The following is a 24,116-nucleotide window of genomic DNA, read 5'->3' as shown; positions in this document are numbered from 1 at the left end:
AACTTTTGTTACTATTTCCCACCACTTTTTACTTTCGACTTAATTTAAGGTCACTTTCAAATGGTGAGAAATTCCATAATTTCCAGCAGTGGTTGCCCTTAATTACTATGGTACAACCTTAAAAGTAAAAGCATTTGTATTCTGTACAAAAGGTATTGATGTTGATCAATATTGTAGAATTTTTCTGCGGGTTTTTAATTTAGATCCGAAGTATCCTCACTTAGATATGCTTAGATCTTGTTTTCTGGGGGATTTATAAAATTTTCGTTTATAAAAAAAGGAATAAATCCCAGTCAACTAGTTATTTTACTGTTGTCTGAGGCAGGCTCCATGTGAGTTCTTGACTGTATCAAAAGAAGACAAGCAATATAATAGGTCTTGTTTATATTGTATACTGTGATATATATAACTAATGGAATTTCCATGTTCTCCTACCTTAGTCAACTTTTTTCTGTTCAATATTAAAGCTGCATTCATTGCACATTAATTGACAACAGGATCAAGTTTTTTTTTGTTTTTAATTTCTCTTCTTCAAGTGCAAAGACACAACCAATGGTCCTTGAAAGGGTGATTGAGTGGGTAGAATATAACGAGTTTGGTCATTCTTACCAACACCTTTTTGATCGGTTCGTCACACATAATTTTCTTAGTGCATTTTAGTTTTCTCCCCATATGGTTTACGGGCTATATATTGCATAGGAGTGATGCTTATCCCCTCAACTAAAAAAAAAAAAAAAAAAAAAAGATGAAATGAAACAACATAATGAACATACTTGTGGCTGTGAATTTTTCTTGTCGCCCAAAAAAAGAAAAAAACAATCAACATCAATGCCCCCACTGGGTTTGAACATGTGACCTTCTATTTGGGGGGAGAGTCACAATCTGCTCGATCACAAGGCCTTTAGCATAAAAATTAAAAGAATAAAATTATTATTTCTATTTTTTTTTTTTTTGCTTGGTTCTTGCATATGCATGATATATATATATATATATATATATATATATATATATATATATATATATATATATATATATCCTTGTAAATTGTAATTGTACGGCGAGATAGAAGAAATTAGTATAATTATTCTATCAAATTTCACAATAAAAGTCTCCAAATTCTTACCCTATCATATAAAGACCACCCTAGCTAGCTACTACATTGATAATACTAGACTAGTGCTTGCCTTCAGCTTAACAATTAATAACACTTTAATTTGGGGCTAAGTTGTATGATAATTGTAGCCTTAAGCCGTCCTGTCAAAATGTAAGACTCCGTAATGAATAGTTGTAGCCGCAGATTTGGAAAAATAAATTAACAAAATAAATGAAAAAATGAAAATATTACGAACAATGTAGCCTAGCTATCACTCCTACTTTTGAAATCTTCTACCTCCTTTGCTACTTCATTTTATTTTTCATGGATTAGATTTTGAACACTTGACCTTTAATTTTCCTTCAAGGCATCTCCTTCATCATTTCTATTTGGAATTATTTGTTGATTTTAGGTTTCGAACACCAAACCTCCACTTGTGCTACCACTTCTTCTACCTGAAGGTTGACTTTAACTTGGGCATGTGTTCTACAAGCTTTGCTGCTCCTCCTTTAAATAAAATTTAGCAATTTGCAATGGTGCAGTGATGGATCCATGCGTGGGCAGTAATGTTTTTACGGTGGTTATATCGTGGACCGCGGTGCACATACACCTCGATCAAAACGGCGCCGTTTCTTCAAGTAGAGAAACAGCGCGCCGTTAACAGTAACGGAGCGCGCATTTTTTGGTGTGTTAATTACCAACTGAAACTACAGTGTATCTAAACTGACACTGCATCACATATTATTTTATATATTATCAAATGAAACTGCAGTTATATCAAAATGATACTGTAATTGTGGTGAAATAAAACTGCAGTGTATATAAAATGAAACTGAATAACATTTCACATATTTGAGTGTATATTGTGCAATGAAGTTGTAGTTATATCGAAATGATCATGTAGTTGTGTTTTAATGAAACTATAGTGTATATAAAATAAAATTAAATAAAATTTTTACATATCTACTATATATATATACTAATAAGAGCCCAAGAGAGTTAGACCTATAATGGGTAGAAAAAATGGCGGTCACAGATTTTAATCAAATGAATGGCTCAGATTGATTAAAATATTGATAAGATTTAAATTTTACACTAAAATTTCCTAAAATACCCACACACCGTTACTAATTCCGTTAAAATTTTAAGAATTGCCGTTAGTTCATCGTTAACTTACTCATTGATTTCAATAAATAAAAAAAGGTCTTAGGTTCGAACCTCATCCCAATCAAAGTTGGCATAATTAGTACTCTTTTAAGAATTGCCGTTAGTTCACCGTTAACTTACTCATTGATTTCAATAAATAAAAAAAGGTCTTAGGTTCGAACCTCATCCCAATCAAAGTTGGCATAATTAGTACTCTATTTTACTCTTATTAAATTATATAAATAATAATTTAGTAGCTACAACAAAAAATTAGTTATATGTCCATAATGCCTTTATTCAAAAAAAATTATTCATTATCAATAAATTAAATAAGAGAAATAATTGTATTAGTTATATTGTCTTTATTTTTCTACAATATAAAAATTCTTTATATTCAAATTTATTAATTGATTATATTCGCTACATTGTCCTTACAATGTCTTAATTCAGTAAAAAAAAATTATTCATTATCAATTAATTAATTAAGAGAAATATTTTCATTAGTTATATTGTCTTTATTTTTCTCAAATGTAAAAATTTTTACATTCAAATTCATCAATTGATTATATTCACTACATTGTCTATTATCTTTTTTGTGCACTATTTTTCTAATTAAATATCAAAGTTATAATACAAAATAATGCTATATATTTATTTACCAAGTATTTTATTAATACCATGAAAAAAATAAAAAAAAATATATAATTAATAAAGTCAACCATATTAACTACTTGAGAGATTTTGTGACAAAGAGAGTATTCAAATCACACAACAAATTGAAGTGAGAACTACCTTGCAATGTCCTTGTTTGACAATCAGCAGTTAGCGGATTATATTAGCGGATTTGACCAACGAATTTATTTAATTATTAACATTGGGTAGAAAAAATGACCGCCAAATTATTAAATCAAATGAATGATTCAAATTGTTCAGGTTTTAATTTTTTTAAAAGTTTTTCTAATTTATCCTTAATTATATGATTATCCATTTAACTTTTTCGTTAAATACCGTTAATTCACCGTTAGTCTAATTCTAATATTAACGTCTAATATAGAATTATAATTACACCATTAATCTAATTCTAATATTAAAGTCTTAATAGAACTTAACCACAAATCCTAATGTCAAAATCTCCTCAAACAATATTAGTATATATTTAATATTTTATGCCCTAATTTTTATTTGTTCTCCCTTATGTCCCGCATTTGGTTTCAACCATACCTATACAATTATTTTATTGACAATTATAATCAATATTAACTATATTATCTTGCATTTGTAAACTTAGAATTACCTATTTAACCCGCACGGGCTTAGCTCAATGGTTTAGTGGGCAGTATTTGGGAGAAGAGACCAAGGTTTGAACCTCGGCGGCGGCAATGCGGGAATTATGTCCAAAGTGGGCAGATTTCTTGTTCGCAACGGCATTTGGTCCTGTCTGCTGAACCATTGAGTCACCGTGATTTACAACTTCCCACAATGCTTTGTCGGGTCAGAGTGTGGGGGGGGCCCTTGGGGTTGGGGACTCAACCTTTGGGAGAAGGATTACCTATTTAAATACGCAAATTCAACCTTCAATTATCTATGCACGAACAATTTCAATATAATCTTGCCTTAATATACTTTAAAGTACTTATTTTTTTTTAAAAAAAAAACATTGGGCATTATCTCAATCGCGCAATGCGCGTAAAAAACTAGTTTGAGTATATAAATGTCGAATGAAACTGTAGTTGTGTTGAACTGAAACTGCAATGTATACAAAATGAAACTGAATAACAGAGTTACTTTTTTACGGAACGGCGCAAAACGACGCCGTTTCTTTTCATTAGACAAAACGACATCATTTTGAATTTGAAGCGCGGTGCATAATCGATTATGCACCACGGTACACGATATAATTTGCCATGTTTTTAATAATGGTCTCAAGCGCATGTTTAATATATAGGCTTGGACAACTCTATAGATTTGTTTTATTGGACCAGATGCCCAATATTCCGCAAATTATGCTGTGCAACCGAATGCACCATGCGCATGGTGCATACGATGCAAAACGATGTTGTTTTGGTTAAAAAACGCGCATCCCACTTAAAAGAGAAATCAGATTCGATTCCTGACAATAACATTTTTATATATCCATAAATTCATAACTATATATCCACAAATTCATAACTATATATCCACAGTGAATGAATGAAGTAAAAATCCACAATATATCTATAAATTCATAACTATATATCCACAGTGAATGAATGAAGTAATATCTACAATGAATGAACTAAATATCCATAAATTTATAACTATATATCCACAATAATGCTATTGCCAAGAATCAAACCTGATTTTTTTTTTATATAAATGAAACACGCGTTTTTAGTCAAAACGACATCGTTTTGCATCGTATGCACCATGCGCATGGTGCATTCGATTGCACAGCATAACTATTGCCAATATTCTATAAGGGCCCATTGGGCTATTCATATTTCTTGATTTCACATATGTACTTAAGCCTTGGGGCCCAAATATGATAACTATGGCCTTGGGCCACTTTATTTGTTCCGGACTTTCAATTGGGTTTATTAGCGGGCCCAATACAACTATGGCGTCGTCTGCGAGAGTCGAGAGGAGAGTTGTCACGGTGCCGCGAAAATGGCAAGAGCAGCTGTGGAGAAGACGAAGGAAGAGCTTCAAAAAGAGCTCGAAGAACTCAGAACTCAGAACTCAATCGAATCGCCAACGATGCGAGGTGTTTTCCGTTCTCCTCTCTCCCCTGGTATCTGTATGTATCTAAATATATACATGTATGTTGGTATTTCTGTGTACATGTATGCGAGTAGAGTGCGTCTGTACGCTGAAAAGGAATTAGGCTCGTATCACATTGCAATATTTGCTGGATTTTCAACACCTAAAGTGTCGTTAGCTATTATGATAACGGAGAGGCTTCGTGATTCAAGGTGTTCTTCGTCGCTGTGGTTTTTCGCGCGCTGGTTCTTAGAGTTCTGACGCTAATGGCGGTGATCAGCTTTAATTCTCTTCTGCCTATATGTAGAAATCGAAATAAAATATAATAAGAGATTTTTATAGCTAATTGTTCTCAATTAATTAATTGAATTTATGTTTAATGGTTGATTTTTTGACGGAGAAGAATGAGGCTGAGGATCAACAAGCTCTGAAAAAGCCATAGAAAAACTTTGGCCCCTCTAATGCCAAAGTCATTTAATGGATATTTCAAATTTTTTTTTAATGTTTTGGTTAGAAATGTTGGAGATGGGTGCGATCTTGGGAGGAGGGTTCTAAAGCTGTTGAAGATTAGAAGGATTCAGCTGTGGAAAGAAGCTTGGAAAATGGAACTGCAAGTCTGCAAGCCATGATGAAAGAAATCAACCCCTCCAATTGGTCCAGAAGGTATAGTTTATATCTTGATGGTGTTATGGATTAAATGTAGAATAGCTATATGGAAATACTGAATATTTTGCAGGAATACAAAAAATTGTGTGGAAAGAATACAAAAGGACCCTTGTTTGATACACGTGAAAGAAAGTGCTATATTCCCTGCTGATTTTACATGTCACTCTGAGTTTCAGATATTCCAAGAACTTAAAGCTGGTAGGAGAGAAAACTTGTCACAGTATCAGAAGCAAATTGCCAAAGAACATGTTGCAAATGTTGAAAAAGAGCTAGAGAAGTGGCAATATGGGCAGGAGAGGTAAGAGAACAAACAATGATGCACCTAATCTTCAAGAGAGCTAGAAACCCGCAGGCTTCAGAATGGACCGCCAAGACTGGAAAGCCCCCAAGTGGCGACAACAATGAAGATGTTTATGGTATCTCTATTTCATGCTTTGTTAGCATCTGAGTTACTTTTACTGGTTTTCACCCTACTCTTTCAGGTGTAGGTAAATCTTGCCATGTGACTCTAGCCGGCAAATGACCAAGTAAAAAATCAGTTTAGGTTATTCATAGCTGATCGGTTCAAATCAAGAGGGTAAGAATTCGAACTCGTGACCTCGTGATTACAAGTGTGGATCTCTTGTTATCTTGGTTAGGTTACACCTTAATCATTATGTTTTGTTGCATTTGTTTAGTCGTTTCAGGGTACTGTATTCGAATGTAAATTCGATATAGCAAGAAGGGTGACAATTGGGAAGGATCGTGTTCTACTCAATCCTTGATCTCATCATCTATTCAAACGGTAGAGGTAAGGAATGAATACAAAAATTATTGGGCTTTCTTGATTAGTTTCATACTTCTATTTACTTTACTGACAGATGATTTGATTTGTTTGCTTACCATTTCCACATATAATTGCGATAACATGGATTACATTTCAAGCCATTTCTTACTTTCTCCCACCTCCAAAGTCAAAAATGCACATGACTTGGGAGTGTGATTGCCGACAATTTCATTTTTCTTTTTCTTATTAAGAAAATAATAAATAAATTACTGCCTATCTGCCTCCTTTTTTTTTTTTTAACCCACTTATCCTAACTTCTCCGTATTATATCTTGGGTCCCATGAACCCACCTCTAGGCCTATAAAAAGTAAATTGAGCTCACCTCCTATATGGCTTTTATTTTACTGAACTAATATTTTTATGGTACGGTTACTATTTGGATAAAGGAAAGTATAAAAGAAAATGTAGTCACTTGGTAACCACAAAGTTACAAGTTCGTCTCTCAGCGAGAGCGCTGTCTATTGACCTTCTTGTTTTGAACTGATCGGCTATGGACAACTTAGATTGATTTACCTTTTGTCATCCTTTGCCAGCTAGGATCACTATGTTGGATTTACCTCGTGTGCAGTTTTGAATAGTGATTGCTTGTTTCCTTGTTACTCAAAAAGAATAAAAAAGTAAATGTAGGCTTGACTTTCAGGTCCCTTTTGGTTGGGTATTAAACCCATTGCCTCTTTGGTTTGAGGTTTAGATCTGAATGAAGTTAATTTGCCATTTTCAAAGAGGAAATTAGGAGGAATTGGCTAAGGAATGAAGAAAATAGAAGTTGTTTAGTAGCAGTTCATCCTTCAGGAAAGTGTAGGTATACATAATAACATAGCAAGGTATGCTATTGTGGTTAAAGCCATATTCTTTTTGCAGCTCCCTTTTTGCATGTGTCCATTTCAGCATAATTGCATAAAGCAGGACCATCTCGAAGAGGAAAAAGAATATTAATTATATACTTCTAAATAAGTCTGTGTTAAAGATATCCACACAACTTTAAAAAAAAAAATAAATAAATAAATAATTAATTAATAAATAGCAAAAAGTTAGTCCACCATATACCCTCAAAGATTGTTGAAGAGAACAAGTTTCACTGAAACATTGCCTGTGGTGTCATTTTAAATGAGATATATTTGAAAGGTGTGGGAAAGATGTATTGGAGTTTCCTATGACTTCATAATTAAGCAACGCTCCACCCCCAACCAATTCAACTTCTTGCTTTACAAATCTGTGTTGAAGGGTTATATGCCGCCGTTAATGAGAAACCGTTATCTTACTCCATATTGTTATTGCTACATTTGGAAAATATGGATGGCAAATTTTAAAATTATGAAATAATGTTTAAATAGGATATCAAACATTTCATTTATTTTAATAATTTTAAATAAAATTAAATTTAAAAATTAGGAATTATATTGTCATTAGTTAAAAAAAAAAAAAAAAAAGAATATGTCTCTGATGTTGGCAATAAGCAGTAAAGTCTAAGGTGATTCACTAAATTTTGTTTTTCTTAATGAGTAATCATTAATATTAAAATGAATGAAAAGTGGGAATTATATTGAATAACAACAACGCAACACATAATAATGCACATAGAAGCAGCATAAAATACTCTCATCATTTCTATATATTAACTCATCACTTTATGGCTAATGCTCTCTCTATCTCTCTCTCTCTCTCCCTCTCCCTCCCCTTTAATTTTTTTAATTTGTAAGCAACCCATCTCTCCCACCTCATAGCTCCTCTCTCTCTCCACCGTTCATCATCTTTCGCCGACCCCCCAACCCCCTTCTCCTCTATCCCACAACGCACGCAAAGTAGCAGAAGCGAAGGAGAGAGAGAGAGAGAGAGAGGAGAGAGGAGAGAGGGGTGGGGCTTCACTTTCCCAATTATTCCATCTTCAGTTCAACCCAATCATATTCATCTTCTTCAGTAAGAGCAAAAATGAACTCCAGACCTAGTGAGAGCACCAATGGCCGCATCCCTCACCCGCCGCTTCCGAGCCACCATCACTACTACCCGCCTCCACATTCCTCCTCTTCCTCCTCCAAGGCTTCCTTCAAAGGCTGCTGCTGCTGCCTCTTCCTCCTCTTCACTTTCATGGCGTTGCTAGTCATTGCCGTCATTCTCGTTATTGTTCTCGCTCTCAAGCCTAAGAAACCCCAATTTGATCTCCAGCAAGTTGGAGTCCAGTACGTCGGCATCTCCTCCACCTCCGCCGCCGCCGCCGCGGCCTCCGCCTCCTTCTCCCTCAACATCCGCATGGTGTTCGCCGCCGCCAACGACAACAAGGTCGGAATCAAGTACGACGAGGCCCGATTCACCATCATGTACCGCGGAATTCCACTGGGGCGGGGCATCGTCCCCGCTTTCTACCAGCCCGCCCACAGTATCCGCCGGGTCCAGACCACCATCGTCGTGGATCGGGTCAGCTTGCTCCAAACTGATGGCGATGCTTTGCTCCGCGACGCTACGGTTAACGACCGGGTCGAGTTGCGGGTCCTCGGCGATGTCGGCGCCAAAATCCGGATTCTCGGGTTCACTTCTCCCGGGGTCGAGGTTAGCATTTCTCCAACTACTATTGTCGGTTCACCTTTTCCTTTCTCTACATATCAACATCCATACCAGAATCCGATTTACGCTTCTTCTTTTTCTCTCTCTAGAATTTCACGCATTGCCAGTAGTATTCACTTTTTTTTTTGCTTAGAAATTCGGATTTCACCTCTCTGCTTTCACACCAATATGAAACACACACACACTCTCTCTCTCTCTATCTGCGTTTGCTAACATGTACCACTGTCACTTTCTGCTTTTGCTAGAATGCGCCTCGCTCCTGCATTCACTTTTCTCAGTTTTTGGTCTTTTTATTATGTGCGAATTCTAGCCGCGGAATATTTTTTGTTTACTCGTGGGGTCTACGGTTGCCAGGGGGGTGGTTAATGAATTGCCTTGAGTGCAGTAGTTATGGTTTAGGCTTGCAATTTCCCCAACATAGTGGAAATAGTAGTGCTAATTTCATACGGACTATATATTATACATATACAGATATGAATATATACACAAACACACACCGGGTTTCTCTCGTGACCCATTATATATATATAAACACATTTTTTTTTCATTCACTATATATATATATATATAGTGTTAATATCATTTTTGGTTTTCCAAATATTATAGTTTTGCCACTTTTGATCCTCAACTTTCAAACCGACCATTTCTCATCCTCAGTATTAATTTTGTGCCTTTTTTGGTCGTCTAGCAATTTTTCTGTGACAACTACGGAATTAAAAGTGTCATTTTAATTTCTCTAATTTTAAAATATAAAAAATGTATATTTTAAAATTAGAGGAAATGATACTTTTAATTCCGTAGTTGTGATCATGGTCGGTCCTTGTGTTACTCAAATCCTTGTCGAAGATACTTTTTTTTTTAGACCCACATGATAAAGATGTCTTATCAATGCTTGTAATATCAAGAGTTTGATTAAGGGTGTCCATGCATGTAATAGATTTTTAAAATTTATGCTATAAATAACTGAATTACTAAATCTACACTAAAAATTAGAATTAAAGGACAAAAAGTATTTTGTTGCCTAAAATAAAATTATTGAAGCAAGTAACATTACTTATTGTATTAGCACCTACTCCTTGGCATATGTTAACCCAATATTTTTTGTTTGTAGCATTTTTAACTATTAAAAGCATATATGCACCTCTTTGAAATGGGAAAAATTGGAGTTTGGAGTTGTCCCTCTGTTCTTACTTTTTCACTAGGTTTTGGCTGTAAAAAAGAAATATTGGTCCATATTTTACTTTTCACTCCACAATTTTACATCCAAAGAAGGACAAAACGGAAAGGGTTGTTTTCCTAATATATGAGGAAATCAAGGAGAGAACAAGTATTGCCTGCTGACTGAGAAAGTATGAAATGGTAAAAACACAGGGGAAACATGGACAGTCTCATTGAGTGGAAGTGGGGAGCGGTTGGATTAATAATTTATGTAGAATATTATATTATATTTTTCTTTGTTTATATTTTATAAGGTGTGGTTTTGTGAAAAGCCAAGATCAATAATGGAGGGAGGAGTGGGACCCTTCATCGTGATGCCCATTATTTTGAACATTACTGGGACAACATTTAGGAGTGTTTTATGGCGGTCGTTGTACATGTTTTGATCGTACATTTTGTTCTCTTCCAATTACTTTGGGTTAATTTTCAATTTTCGCAACAAGACAAAGAAAATTAACATGCGCTGCACTAGGCAACCACGGCAGCAACAGTTTCATGAAAACCTTCACAATGTTGTTGTTTCCTGGCGGAAGATAGGGAGGGAGGGTGCGGTTGTTGTTTTATGGTTTATTTGTGGATTATGCTTTACTCTTTTTTTAAAATAATAATAATAATAATAACTGTAATTTTCAAGAAAATACACAATAATAATAATAACATAGTATCCCGTGTTGTGCAAATGATAATAAATTTTTTTTAATACTACTAACTCTGTTATAATGTAGTATTTGTTCATAACTATTTTCTAAACCCTACTGTTTACTTGTGTATGGAATGGGCAGGTGTCTGTGGATTGCACGATAGCAATCAGCCCAAGAAAACAAGCTCTCACATACAAGCAGTGTGGTTTTGATGGATTAAGTGTATGAATATGGCCTACAGTTACTTCTTCATTACACTCTCCTCTCTTGCTCCCAAGGATAGATAGAGAGAGAGAGAGGGGCTGAGCGTTTTTGCCCTCAGTCGCAGATGGTAATAGATGCAGTGTTGCCTGGAAGATTAATCGGTCAGCCACAAATTGTATTTAATTGAGTTTATGTATAACACCATTTTCGGGAAATTTTGATTTTGATCCTCGTTGTAAAGCGTTGGACCTACTGATTCCACCTCCTAATTCTGCTTTTCTTTCACTCGCCTCATTTTAACTGTATACTTATCTCTTTAATTATTGAGAATGTCACTTTGTGGTGAATGCATTTTCTCGCATCCTCCTTTCTCTATTTCTATGTACTATTAACCACACCAAGTGCTTTCTAATAGAAAAAAGTATAAAGGGTATGGTTGCAAAATCAATCACTTGATGAAAACAAGCCTTGGGTAGGGTATAGCTAAAATGTACTCTGGTTGTTTTACAAAAGACAAAACAAAATTTCAAAATTCCAAAATGAAGACACGAAAAAAACTGTGATATAACAGGGAACTTAAGCCTTGAGACGACCATAGAATTTCTGCTTCTCCTGTGTGGTCTGGAAACGACCGTGTCCAAACTTGGAGGAAGTATCGATGAATTTGAGCTTAATCTCCTCGAGAGCAACACGTGAGGTCTGGTTGAGCAGAGTTTGGCGGAGCGTAACAACTCTTTTCTTGGGGCCAACACAGCCACCTTTGATCAAGATGAAGTCATCCTTCACAACACCATAGTGAGGAAATCCACCCATAGGAGTAATGTCTTTCTCAGTCCTGTTATATCATTGGAGAGATAAATTGTTGATAGAAGAAAATTATAGTATGATGAAAATAAATAATATCATTATGCAATGTCAGACCTGTCAAACTCGGTTATTGCTGTATGGGACTCCTGTCCTGCCTTGCCAAGCTTATAGATCTTTTTGTTCAATTCAGTGCGGTGATGGTAACCATTCTGACCGGCACGGGCAACAGTGAAGGAAACTCTAGCAGGATGCCATGCACCAATACAGGCAACTTTGCGTAAACCTCTATGGGTTTTACGAGGAAGACGTGTTACACCCCATCGTGTAACAACACCTTCATAACCCTTACCCTTTGTGACACCGATGATATCGATCATCTCATCCTTCTGGAACACAGCATCAACAGGTACCTGCTTCTCAAAGAAGCCATATGCAAAGTCAACCTTCTGCGCAATTGTCCCACCATTCACCTGGATCTCCATCAGGTGAGCCTTCTTCTGCTTCAGTCCCTTCATCTTCCTTATCTGCATTATATTACATGATGGGAAATGGCCAAATAATAATTATGTCAAGTTAAACATAACAATATAATCATTATTTGAAAATACATTAGAAAAATTTACAATTTTTGGTTGTTATAAGTTTGTACCTGGGTGTGAGCCAAAACACGAATGACACATGCATATTTCTTCAACTTATCCAACTGTGCCTGGATATCCTTCTTTCCATCCTCAGACTCGTACTTCTTTGAGTACTTGGAGAAAGCTTTCTTCTTTGATTTGACCCAGTTCTTGTAAAACCTCCTCCTCACCTCCTCATTCAGATGTTGAGCCCAAACAGTGTTGAGGGAGCGAAGTCCACGAGGGGTTTTCACATAGCCAACAACTCCAACAATCACAATTGGAGGTGTTTCGACAATTGTCACTGCCTCACATGTCTCTTTCTTGTGAAGTTCTACATCAGAAAAGCTAGGATATCAGATTAACGTTGCAAAATGATTGTTATTACAAAATACTAAAAGAAAATTTCCTGATGGTACCAGACAGCACAGTTTTAAGAGAATATATTAGCAATATGAAGCTACCATTAGAATATGGTAATCTAGTAATCTAACAACATTGGAAAAATACAAAAACCCAACTACAAAGCATATGAGGTCATAAAACTTACTGGAGCCAGGTTTCTCAACTTCTCTGACAATGTGGGTCATACCAGCCTTGTAACCCAAGAATGCAGTTAGCCTGCATGGCTTGGTTGGGTCATCCTTGGGGAATGCCTTCACTGCAACAGTTAAGAAAAGGACATCAAAATTCAAGTGTAGTGATTTATCTAAAATCCAGTGTTGTAAAAATTGGCCTAGGCGGCCACCTAGGCACCCCTAGGCCGAGGCAATTTCAGCCCAAGGCGGCTTTTAGTCGGCCCGCCGACTAACCGTCCGACTAGGTGCTCTAGGCGCCGAGTTGAGTGCCTAACTAGGCCAAGTTGGGTGCCTCACTCGGGCGAGTTATTATCTAAAATCCAGTGTTGTAAAAATTGGCCTAGGCGGCCACCTAGGCACCCCTAGGCCGAGGAAATTTCAGCCCAAGGCGGCTTTTAGTCGGCCCGCCGACTAACCGTCCGACTAGGTGCTCTAGGCGCCGAGTTGAGTGCCTAACTAGGCCAAGTTGGGTGCCTCACTCGGGCGAGTTAATGACCAACAGTTAGCACTCAACTCGGCCAAGTGGTTTTTTTCTTGCTCGGCTACTCCTCTTCTATATTCCTCCAGCCATGTACTCAACTAACCATCTAACATATGTGGTTCACTAGTTTGAGGGATTATAACAGTCTAACATCTTCAAACCCAACCCTGAGTGGGAAAAGTGGGGACAATATACTCAGATTATTAGGCCACCTAGGCGGCACCTAGGCACTCTAGGCTCTAGGCGTCCGACTAGAGCCTAGCGCCTTCTACAACATTGCTAAAATCTTAAAGAGTACAATTAAAAGCACTAAATTGAAAAACAATGGTGTAGATATGCATTACATAAACTGGATGAGAATAATAAAAGTCAGCAATTGATAACAGAAATTAGAGTAGAACGAATTATCCAACACACTAATAAACAACAGATATACATTGAGTAACCTAGAGTTTTTTTTTCAGAAATGCTCATAGAACGATAGCAAGTGCTACTTGCTACTCTAAGTTTGAAAAGCACTTGCAAGCAACAAATAGGTACCAAACCACAAAATACAATTGGAACCAAGGAATAAATAACCAACAACATAATGGAAGTAAAAAAAATTCAAATCTTCCATCAGAGACACTTTAAGATCAATATCTTATGAACTACAAGCATTGCATCAAGATCCAGAAAGTAAACTTCATCAAAACTCTCTATAGAAAAAATGACATTACAATTTAGAGCTAATTATATTAAATGAAATTTTAAAAATAAGATAAAGTACCCTTTCCCCTTTGACGAGAAGCACGCTTCCTGGGAAGAAATCCAAGGGACCCATGCCTTGGGTGCTCAAACTTCCTGTGCGACATCCTTCCTGGAATCACAGCCTGTTACCAAAACCGAAAACAATTTTATTTTATTTTTTAAAGCACACATAAAATCAAACATAAACAATAATACGAGTAATTTGTAGAAAAAATTTCTGAAGTAACCAAAAATAAAGTAAATTCGAGCAATGAGCTAACAACTAATAAAACTAATTTAAATATTAACATGAAGAAATGCAGATGTGAAACGCATTGTGACATAGCCTTCGTATACATCAGCATACAGAGACATATAAACAATCGCATCAACATTAGAAACAAAAAGCTCAATTTAACGATTGCATGAGTTACATACATAGATACATATACACAGAATAAAAGCTCATTTCAACGAACTACAAATGAATTCAGTGGAGATCAATGAGAGTTCAACTTGTAATGCTCGAGGGGATAACAGCTGACGAGAGATGGAGAAACGTAAGCAGCGTACCTTGGCGATTGGCGAATGGCAACCGGCTGCAGAGCTTCAGTCAATAACGAAAACCCTAAAAAAAAAGTGAGATGCGTATATATTTGTCTCATAAGACATGATGCGCTGGATCACTGCTAGATGGGCTCGTGGCCCATGAATAAATTACAGCATTTGGTCCAACCCATTACTGGGCTTATCAGCATCCGGCCCAACTATTACTTATTACCCGATATTACACCCATCAAGCAATCATTATTCTATGAACCATATTTTGTATACTATAAAATAATATACATTTAGTACACAAATAGCGTACTTTTAGTAAAATATACTTTGTATTGAAAAAATTATATTATTGTATATAATGTATATTCAGTACACAAATAATGTATTTTTAATACATTAAAAATGTACTTTCTTTAATGGTCCATACAACACTATGTGGATCATGGTCTACATAATAATTTGCCCCCACCAAGGGATAGTTATGCTGTGGGCTCGTGCCCAGCGTGCTTCATGGGCACGGATAACGGTGCCGTCAGGCACCGTTATCTTCCTTCTTTTTTAAAAAAAAAAAAAAAATTTAATTTCAGACCGCTTCGTTATAGGAGCATATATTCACAGCTTTGTGTTCATAATTTCATAACTGTACATTCATAATTCCATAACTGTACATTCATAATTCCATAACTGTACATTCATAATTCTATAACTGTACATTCATAATTCCGTAACTGTACATTCATAATTCAATAACTGTAAATTCATAATTTTCGAAGCTCTATGTTCATAATTGTAAGTTCATAATGTCAGAGTTCTATGTTCATAATTTCATAACTGTACATTCATAATTCCATAATTGTACATTCATAATTCCATACTGAACATTCATAATTTTCGAAGCTCTATGTTCATAATTGTAAGTTCATAATTCCATAACTATACATTCATAATTCTATAACTGTACATTCATAATGTCATAACTGTATATTCATAATTTCATAACGAATATGTCGTTAACGCCGTTAACGGCGTTTCGAACAAATTTTTTTTTTATAGTTAAAACAGCGTCGTTTTCACGGAAAACGACGCCGTTTTAGCACCGTGCGCATAGCATAATTTGCCCCCACCAAGGCCACATATCATAGTTCACAGTATAATTTGTCAGATATGCTTCGAGACTAAGAGATGTTTGGTAAATAGCTACTAGTTGATAGTTGCTAGCTGATTACTGATTAGGTTAGTAGATTTCACTATTTGATAGCATTAGTTGATTATTATAGAAAGATGTTTGATAAATAGATGTTAATTGATAGCTTATTAATACAAAATGACTATCTTAAAAAGTTGATCAAAAAAAACTACTTTAAGCAACTTTTTGAATTTTCACGTTTTGGAGCAATAAACTATTACGAAAAGCTAATTAATCAAACACTTATATTGATTATTTAACCAAGTCAAACAGCTAATAGTAGTCAATAACTCAAAAATTTACTGATAAGTTAACTATGTTACCAAATATGACATAAATCTAAATCCACAATATTTTAAATAGGAATCAAATCCTCACATCAGAAACAAGTCTTAATTAAAGTACAAAATTTCATCTACTAAATCAATGTTGTAAGAACAATGAAACATTTTTTATTCAAAAGACACAAAACGTTAGAATATCATGCTTTCATACGTTAGAACTTGTTATGGCAGGACTTGTTCTAGCGACTGAATTGTAGTGTCGAGAAGCCTCTAGAAAAATCGGCCTTTGGCCTTCAAAGGCCACTTGATCGTTGCTTGGTAAACAAGCAGGATTCCATGGTATTTCAAATTACAACTTGTTTTATACATCAATGGACTATTATATATCGAACTAGAACATCAATCAATATATATTAATATAACAACCAAGTAATAATCAATCCAGAAATATCCAATTTTTATAAGTTGTTAAATTATAAAATGGCCACATGGGAAGAATATACAAGTAAACGAGAAAAACGTTTTTCATATTTAATTTTCGTTTTTAAACTATCGCATGCCAACCAACCGTTGTTAGTCACATTCATCAAAAATCATCCCTCATCACTCATCAACGCTATGGAATCATCAGCCCACAGACGAACTAAAAAGCCAAAAAAATGTTTTACATTCACAAGCAAACCAAAGCATGCATCGTTTTGGTTTCGAGGGAAGATTAAATACAAAAAGCAAAACTAAAAACATCCCCAAAAATGCCAAAATGTCCCTTAGATTCGAACTATACATACAATATGCATAGCTATACATGTATGAAGATCTCCGGAAAATTTATGAAATTAAGAAAGATGTTAATGAAGACGCGAATTGAAGTATATACAAAATATATATGTTCAGACTAGTATATGAAGACACGAAGTATATACAAAATAGTTACGCTGTTACAGATTAGTTTTATGAGGAAGGAAAATGAACACAGTTACAGATTAGTTTTATGAGGAAGTTCAGACTAAAAAACTAGCTATTATTCAGACAATACAGTAATTATACAGTAATTTTTGGATAATTACATCTTCAGGCCAGTAGGTTTATCTAGCTTTATACAGTAGTATATTTTTGAAATTATTTTCCAGATTTGTTACCTACACCATGCTTCATGGTCATGGATACGGGCTTGGTGACCTGGTAGAGATCGACGAGGGATCGGAACTTCCGTTTCCTAGGCGGGCACGCCTCCAGGGCCGCTTCTTCTAGATTATTCTCCTCATTTACGGAGGCGGAAGACATGGCGTCAGTCACGCTTTCCTCGTCGCCGGCGGCGTTGTTGCAATACCTCCCGCTATCCGAATCGCCGCTTAGCTGAATCAGCTGCAAAGCCGCGTCCATCTCCGGCTCCGTCAGCCTCGATTCCATGCCCTCGCAACTCCTCTCCTTCCTTGCGGATGCTAATTTCTTCATCGTTCTACCAATCAGGCACAAACTATACGTATAGACGGAGACAAGCGTGTAGTATTTCTGCGTAGAGTGTAGAGAGAGAGATCGCGGAAATGGGGTTTCGTGGGAGAGGGAGAAAACAGGGTGGGATTGGAGGAGAGTTGAGGCGGAGTTTCCTGCTTGAAGAGGTAATGACGAAAATATCTGATTCTTTTGGGTGTATTTTAGCCGTATTTATAGGGGCCGTTGGAAGGGAGGTTCCTTGATGTCTACTTTCGTAATTTTGACATCCCCGTCAATTTCACGGTTTCACCGCCCCGCTGTTATTCACATTACAATCAAACAAATTCACCGCCTCACTTAGATAAGGCCCGTTTGCCATGCATCAATTTGAGAATTTTGTTTTACAATTTTTTTTTTTTTGGGGTTATATTATATCCTTTTATACGAGAGGAGTTCGAACTCCCAAGCTCTATTAAGGAACGAGAGTGTACATTCACGTTAACTAAGTTGATTTATGTTATATTATTATTATTATTAGCATTAGAATCATTATCTTCGACTATAATAAAGAACCCTCGACTATAATAAAGAAGTTCTTTCTTGTTAACATTTTATTGGTTGAATATGTAGTACAATATTTTGTGGAAAAAGTAAAATTTATCTAATGTACACAATAATTGTGAATTTTATCATTCGAAATAAAAGAAAGATATACAAAATTATAATAAGCATTCCCCAAAACTTTATAAAAAGCATCAATTTTTGTCATTTATAAATGAAATTGATTATATTATCAGTTTTTACAAGTGTGATATACCAAATGTGGCCTAAGATTACTTGAACATACCATTCTAGGCTTCCAGCACATACAAGCAATTTCTCGTGTATATCAATTCAATTAAAGTATGGCACGAATGTGAACTGACACTGCATATAGTTTAAGTTACCCCAACAACGGTTAAGAAAAAGACCTTCCTTATTGAGTCAGATGAGTTCTAGATTATTAGTTAAAGGAAGTCAAATTGTGGTCAAATCTTCCTAATTTTGAAAAGCTCTTACCTGTTCTTATGTTCCTATCTTAAATTTTGGTCAAAGAGGTAAATAGTGTGACATGAATCAAAGGTCTACAGGTTTTCATATGTATTGCACTATACGGCCGTTAACGAAACATAACTATCAACATGTGAATGTGATTCAATGGTCTACTAGTTTTTATATGTGTGCGCCCTACGACTGTTAACGAAGCATAGCTATCAACCTAGATATGTGATTCAATGGTCTACAGAGTTTTATATGCGTTGCACCATACGGTCGTTAACGAATCAGAATTATCAACTTTCTTTGGATTGGTTAACCAGTTTGAGATTTCCCAGGACTATTCAATAGTCTACAGGCTTTCATACGTCAAATCGGAATGTAAATATAAAACAAACGTCCAAATACATGTGACACCGGGGCATACCCCTGATTACACAAAACATTAAAACAAAAACCAACATAAAAAATACTGTCTAGTGCTTTGGAGGTTAACGAAACAGAACTATCAGCCTTCTTTGTATTAGTTAACCAGTTGAGTTTACACATATTAGTGCTTTTATTGATTCAAAGTTGATGAGATCCCAAGTGCTCAATGTTGATGAGACAAGCTCACAAGCCTTGACAAGATAAGCTAACAGTCTGCAGCTGCTGAGAAACCTCATTTAGGACCATATTCTAAGACAAGAAAATGGAGAATCTGGTTAGGCAGGGAACACAACACAAACACTGCGAAGCTGCCTGTCTTTTTGGGAGTTAAAGGTGTTATGTAGCATGAATCTTCCCAACATTAACAGTTTACAGATTAAGAGAGACAGAAAATAATGGTTAGAACAATAATGCAGACCTTAATCTGTTGCATTATGGTGAGTGTAACTGTTCAAGTACTTTTCTGATACTATCTTCTAAGATTATAACATAATTTTGGGATAATTTTTATAAAAAAACTCTGAGATATCATACCTTAAATGCTTCATAGAATTTTCGACAAACTTCAATTCTAATGGCGAAGAAAACGACAATAAGCTAACAGGAAACAAACATAAGGGGATTATAATTGTAATCTGTAACACCCTAATGTGAGGATGGTTTTCTCTTCTATTCACAAGCCAACTTGGCGTCGAAGCTACTCAAGCAGATAGCAAAAGCCTGAAATGCAGATAAGGGATATCGGTAATCCATGGTAAACATATCTTTGCCAACCTTCCCAAACTGCAGGATGACCTTATCGTGATCTGGCTGGCTTGGTGGCGGCTGGGAGGTCGTTGGTGCATTGGCGGCAGCCGGTTGTGTGGCGGCAATCAGTTGGAAATTCTTCACAGATGCAACTGTCACCCGTCCTCGAAAATTCAGGCACCAGCACTGCAACTGTTCGTGCCACCGTGGCGCCTTGTTCTTAAGAACCAAAGGTTTCGCCTTGCCATCATTGTCCTCACTGGACGATACGCCAATGTCAGAAAACCGTGCACTACTGAATTCAGTAGAACGGTCGAGAGATTTCGAGAAAGACATGCTCCGGAACGAGTCCGAGTCCTCGAGAGATCTCGGAAGAAGCTCCGGTTGTCCAGGCACGGTACCACCGGCATCAAGTGACGAAGCAGGAATCGAGTGCATGATACAGTGCATTCTCCGTGGGCCCCTCGTCCCGAGCACATTCAGTTCGTATGCGATATGAGCTATGCTGTAGCTTCCCGTTGGAACTTTAGGAGAGACTTTCTTGGAATAGAATCTTCGACTCGTACGCCCTGGAGCAGGGATATGTGCACTACTACATGGAGGCTGTGTATCATATATTATAAATTTTGTTCCGAGAAAATTTGATCTGTAATAGATTAGTTATTAACAAACGAGGCAGTAAAAAGAAATATAATCTAAGGGTACAATGTTACATTCAGAAAATTGATGAGCGGTTTTGTATTTGCAAGAACCACCATAATAATGTTAGATGGAAGATACAATAGGACTTCATTTTTTAAGGTAACAATAGATTAAAACCTCGGAAACATAGAAATTTAGACAAAAGGGACATTAGAATATAATACATAAGACAGGATAAAAGTTCTTACCTCAGTTTTCCAATATATGTGTTGCTTGATTGAGAGATGTTTTCGGCATTCATTGAGATGATATACTCTGTGCAAGTAGTTCGACGAGTTCTTTTTGCAGAGAGAAGGAACTTCCCGTTTTCAACTAGCAAAGCTAAAACGTCAAGTTGCAAAGTGTATCAATAGTCGGACATAGGAACAATTGCATGTCTTGATTGAAATAACTTTAAACCAAAACAAGCCGGTGTCATTTAGCAAATCTAAGAGCAAGTATAGAATATTCATACTAATTAGAGTGGCGTTTGTAAAACGACTATAAATTAGTAATCAACACCCCATTTGTAGACTTCATACAATTCAATGCAATTGTACCGGGACTAATTTATACACAGTGTTGGATCTTAGCGCTGCACTATGCTTACTTCTAGTGGGTCACCCATCATGTGACTGCACACATAGTTCTTTGGCTATCTGGTTGTCATATCTTACCGAAAACCAATTGATTATAAGTAGGTGGACATTAACCATTTAACCACATCCCTCCATGGTAAGCACATTGCCACGTCTCGAATCGAGCAGGGGCTGAACTCGGCCAACCCGGCCGACGCCCAACACACAGTCCAGAAAAGAATACAATTGCAAACATAGAAAAATTAGCTTACCGGGACTAAGACACAAGAAGAGATGGTATGTCAAGTTAGACTTATCACGCTTGATGAAGCATTGAATAGTTCCATCACGAGATCCAGGCTGTATGAAAATTAAAAAGACTCAGCAATTTTTCTCTGTAAAATTAGTAAATACAGAATTCTAGAGGGTCAGTGTGGCACGACATTTTCATGACCAAGCAATTGCCAAGCATATGTTAGCTTTATAAACGAATGGCGGGGGAGGAAAAGAGAAATAGGGAGTTGAGGACTTATGGCATAAAGGATCCACATTCTCCATTTTATTATTGCATATTCAAAGGAAAAAACACATGAAAGGGCAATTATAATCAAAACAAATTCGCACCGAAACACAAGTATATCACAGTTTGAAGAAAGCTACCTGCTTCAGTGAAACGGGAAAAGTGAGCTTTCCACAAAATTCCGGGCCTCTAACGATTTCCTTACACATGCCCCTCCAAGACCTGCAAACTGCAGCACATGCGACAACATGTTTACGAGAAGGCCATGTGCTCTCGCTCTCCTCCAACCTTCTGATAACATCAAAAAGTAGCTCCGGTGGGAGATTAGACCAACAGCTGTTCTGGATCACCGGGGAATGGTCACTTAAGTCATGGAATGAACCATGAGATCTTCCCCTGTGATGGCCGGACAGCCTAACGTCAAAGCTGCGCCTTGAAAAGCTCCCGAAGCTATCTCTAACATCACGAACTATACTACGGAACGACATTTAATCTCGAAAACGATGGAGAGAAAGCAAAACAACAGAGTAAATATCACTGCCCTTCAGCTCATTTTTTATGGTTAAGCCTTTTTCCGGTACATTAAAGCTCACTTGACAAATGAATGTGGCTGTCACTGGACAAAAAACAAACAGCACTTTGGCTATGAGAACAAATAGTTGATGAAAAGACAAAGGGAGAAAAGCAAGAAAGGCACTCAATAGGCAAAAGTGAAAGGAAAAAAGAAAAGAAAAGGCTGAATCAAAGTGGCAGCTTCACATGGACCTTAGAGCAAATGACATGACTTTTATCACATAAAACTTTTTTAGATTCTTAAAGTAGACTCTGCTTTTGTAATTTTAGCTGCCAAGGAGAAAACAAGATTAACAACTAAGTTAAGAAGGTCCACTACACGCTCATATACAGGGCAATTAACTTTATGGAAATCCAAATAAAGGCTCAATATTCCCATGCCCCCTAGAAAGCAAGACTAGCCACAAGCCAAACTAAATTATTTTAGATGCAAAACGCTACATTGTTAACTTAATGCAGTACCATGATAAACTTTTGCCACCGCCTAAACTTTTGCCACTGCCAATCCGCCAAGAGTATTAAGTTAAGTAACTTGCACAAAGAATCTTTCGTTTTCATACTTGCAAATAGTTCTGCCACATAAAGCAAAATAATGTAATACGTTGTCCCCAAGACCCACCCAAGAATTTGATGCCATTACAACCTCAAACTTAGTATATTCAATACCTGCTCACCTATAACTCTCCAGATATTAAGGCTTTTCACCCACCAAAAGAAAAAGAATTGAACTTTTGGACTCGATTTATTGATTTTATTCACATTATCTAGTGGGAAGACAACAACCAAAGTAAACTGTGTTTCTAACATAAACAAGTAAAAGGGGATAAATTAACCTCCAGTAAGTAAAGCTACAGGCTAACTGACTCCCCTTTGCTTCCCAGGAAATATTACAGTACACAGCAAAAGCTAGAAACTTCATCTTCCTCACCATGCCAAGTAAAACAAGAAAATGGGGAAAAAAATTAAAAAATTAAAGAAAAACCAAGACTTTACTGAAATGGCATAATATCCAGTTTATCACCCACCAAAAATGGGTCATTTTTCCAGCATATGAGTCCAGGAGATGCAAATCACAGTAAGATAACAAGTTTTCAGCATATTTGGCAACAAATACAGATCAAACATGAACAGACATCTGAACAGAGCTAATAGAGACCCACACTGATACTGTGCAAGATCTGAAGGTGCATAAACTTGGCTCAGAGATAGATCTGTACCTTCGATGAAGAAATGCAGCAAAGATGAAGACACCCAATAATTGGAAGGCGAAAATTAAGAGAACTATGAAGCAGATCAGAGAAAGAAAAAACAATAAAAAATGGGTCAGACCCAGAAATTGGGGCGCTGATATAAGTATGTCTTGAACTTTTCACCTAAAGCTTTAACTCCCTAACCCACTTTTTCTCTCACTCTGCTTTTCCTCTCACCCGGACCCCAACCTAACATTAAATCCAGTTCAAAGAACCAGGCGCAGACTGGGTAGGAGAAGATGGAAAAAGGAAGAAAATCTCTACGAATGCGTAGTGGTAGACTGGTAGTTCTTAGCAATAATTACAGTTAATTATTGGCGAGAAGAGAAGTAAATTCAGTACCACTCCGTATTAGAAAGCACAGTGCTATTGTAGGAAGGAAGCAACGTCTTGACTCTTGATGCTCCTAAGACTTCGAGCATTTACTAACGACGCCTTTTTACAAGAAACGTACTATCATTATTGTGTCTTTAATGTGTTTAGATGAACCGTATTTAATGTTTTCTGCATCAATTTTGACCAATTCAATTG

General features: G+C 36.4%; 3 protein-coding genes and 1 long non-coding RNA gene across 10 annotated transcripts; 2 read left to right on the top strand and 2 right to left on the bottom strand.

Annotated features, from left to right (window-relative positions):
* Positions 1–4,990: 4,990 nt before the first annotated feature.
* Positions 4,991–6,624, top strand: LOC109167129. 2 transcript variants are annotated; one of them, XR_002051789.1, is made up of 3 exons: positions 4,991–5,641; positions 5,715–6,060; positions 6,322–6,624. It is a non-coding gene; the product is annotated as an uncharacterized LOC109167129 (long non-coding RNA). The 2 variants fall into 2 exon arrangements; XR_002051790.1 differs by lacking the exon at positions 6,322–6,624 and having other exon boundaries at positions 4,991–5,232; positions 5,493–5,641; positions 5,715–6,111.
* Positions 6,625–8,125: 1,501 nt separating this feature from the next.
* On the top strand, positions 8,126–11,386 carry LOC109167123. The gene is made up of 2 exons (XM_019316059.1): positions 8,126–9,014; positions 11,030–11,386. Exons 1-2 carry the CDS (start codon positions 8,400–8,402, stop codon positions 11,114–11,116), a joined length of 702 nt encoding a protein of 233 aa, XP_019171604.1. The 5' UTR covers positions 8,126–8,399; the 3' UTR covers positions 11,117–11,386.
* A 135-nt stretch (positions 11,387–11,521) lies between these two features.
* LOC109167121 (60S ribosomal protein L3-like) lies at positions 11,522–14,955 on the bottom strand. Of its 3 annotated transcripts, none has more exons than XM_019316052.1 (6): positions 14,890–14,955; positions 14,348–14,452; positions 13,070–13,180; positions 12,549–12,853; positions 12,014–12,423; positions 11,522–11,927 (listed from the first exon to the last, which is right to left on the bottom strand). In XM_019316052.1, the coding sequence occupies exons 2-6, from the start codon at positions 14,430–14,432 to the stop codon at positions 11,669–11,671; spliced, it is 1,170 nt and encodes a 389-aa protein (XP_019171597.1). In that variant the 5' UTR covers positions 14,433–14,452; positions 14,890–14,955; the 3' UTR covers positions 11,522–11,668. The 3 variants fall into 3 exon arrangements, with proteins under 3 accessions (XP_019171597.1, XP_019171596.1, XP_019171598.1); XM_019316051.1 differs by having other exon boundaries at positions 14,348–14,450; positions 14,881–14,942; XM_019316053.1 differs by having other exon boundaries at positions 14,348–14,450; positions 14,746–14,893.
* A 4,791-nt stretch (positions 14,956–19,746) lies between these two features.
* LOC109167119 (tubby-like F-box protein 14) lies at positions 19,747–24,030 on the bottom strand. 4 transcript variants are annotated; one of them, XM_019316046.1, is made up of 5 exons: positions 23,553–24,030; positions 21,903–22,378; positions 21,515–21,602; positions 20,874–21,006; positions 19,747–20,629 (listed from the first exon to the last, which is right to left on the bottom strand). In XM_019316046.1, exons 2-5 carry the CDS (start codon positions 22,248–22,250, stop codon positions 19,906–19,908), a joined length of 1,293 nt encoding a protein of 430 aa, XP_019171591.1. In that variant the 5' UTR covers positions 22,251–22,378; positions 23,553–24,030; the 3' UTR covers positions 19,747–19,905. The 4 variants fall into 4 exon arrangements, with proteins under 4 accessions (XP_019171591.1, XP_019171592.1, XP_019171593.1 ...); XM_019316047.1 differs by having other exon boundaries at positions 21,903–22,372; XM_019316048.1 differs by lacking the exon at positions 23,553–24,030 and adding an exon at positions 23,496–23,515.
* Between the last annotated feature and the right edge of the window lie 86 nt (positions 24,031–24,116).

This window comes from Ipomoea nil, unplaced genomic scaffold (assembly GCF_001879475.1).
Source record: "Ipomoea nil cultivar Tokyo-kokei standard unplaced genomic scaffold, Asagao_1.1 scaffold3147, whole genome shotgun sequence".
In the NCBI taxonomy this organism is placed as follows: domain Eukaryota; kingdom Viridiplantae; phylum Streptophyta; class Magnoliopsida; order Solanales; family Convolvulaceae; genus Ipomoea; species Ipomoea nil.
The sequence above is the reverse complement of the archived record's forward strand: the minus strand, read 5'-3'. Positions and strand labels throughout refer to the sequence as shown.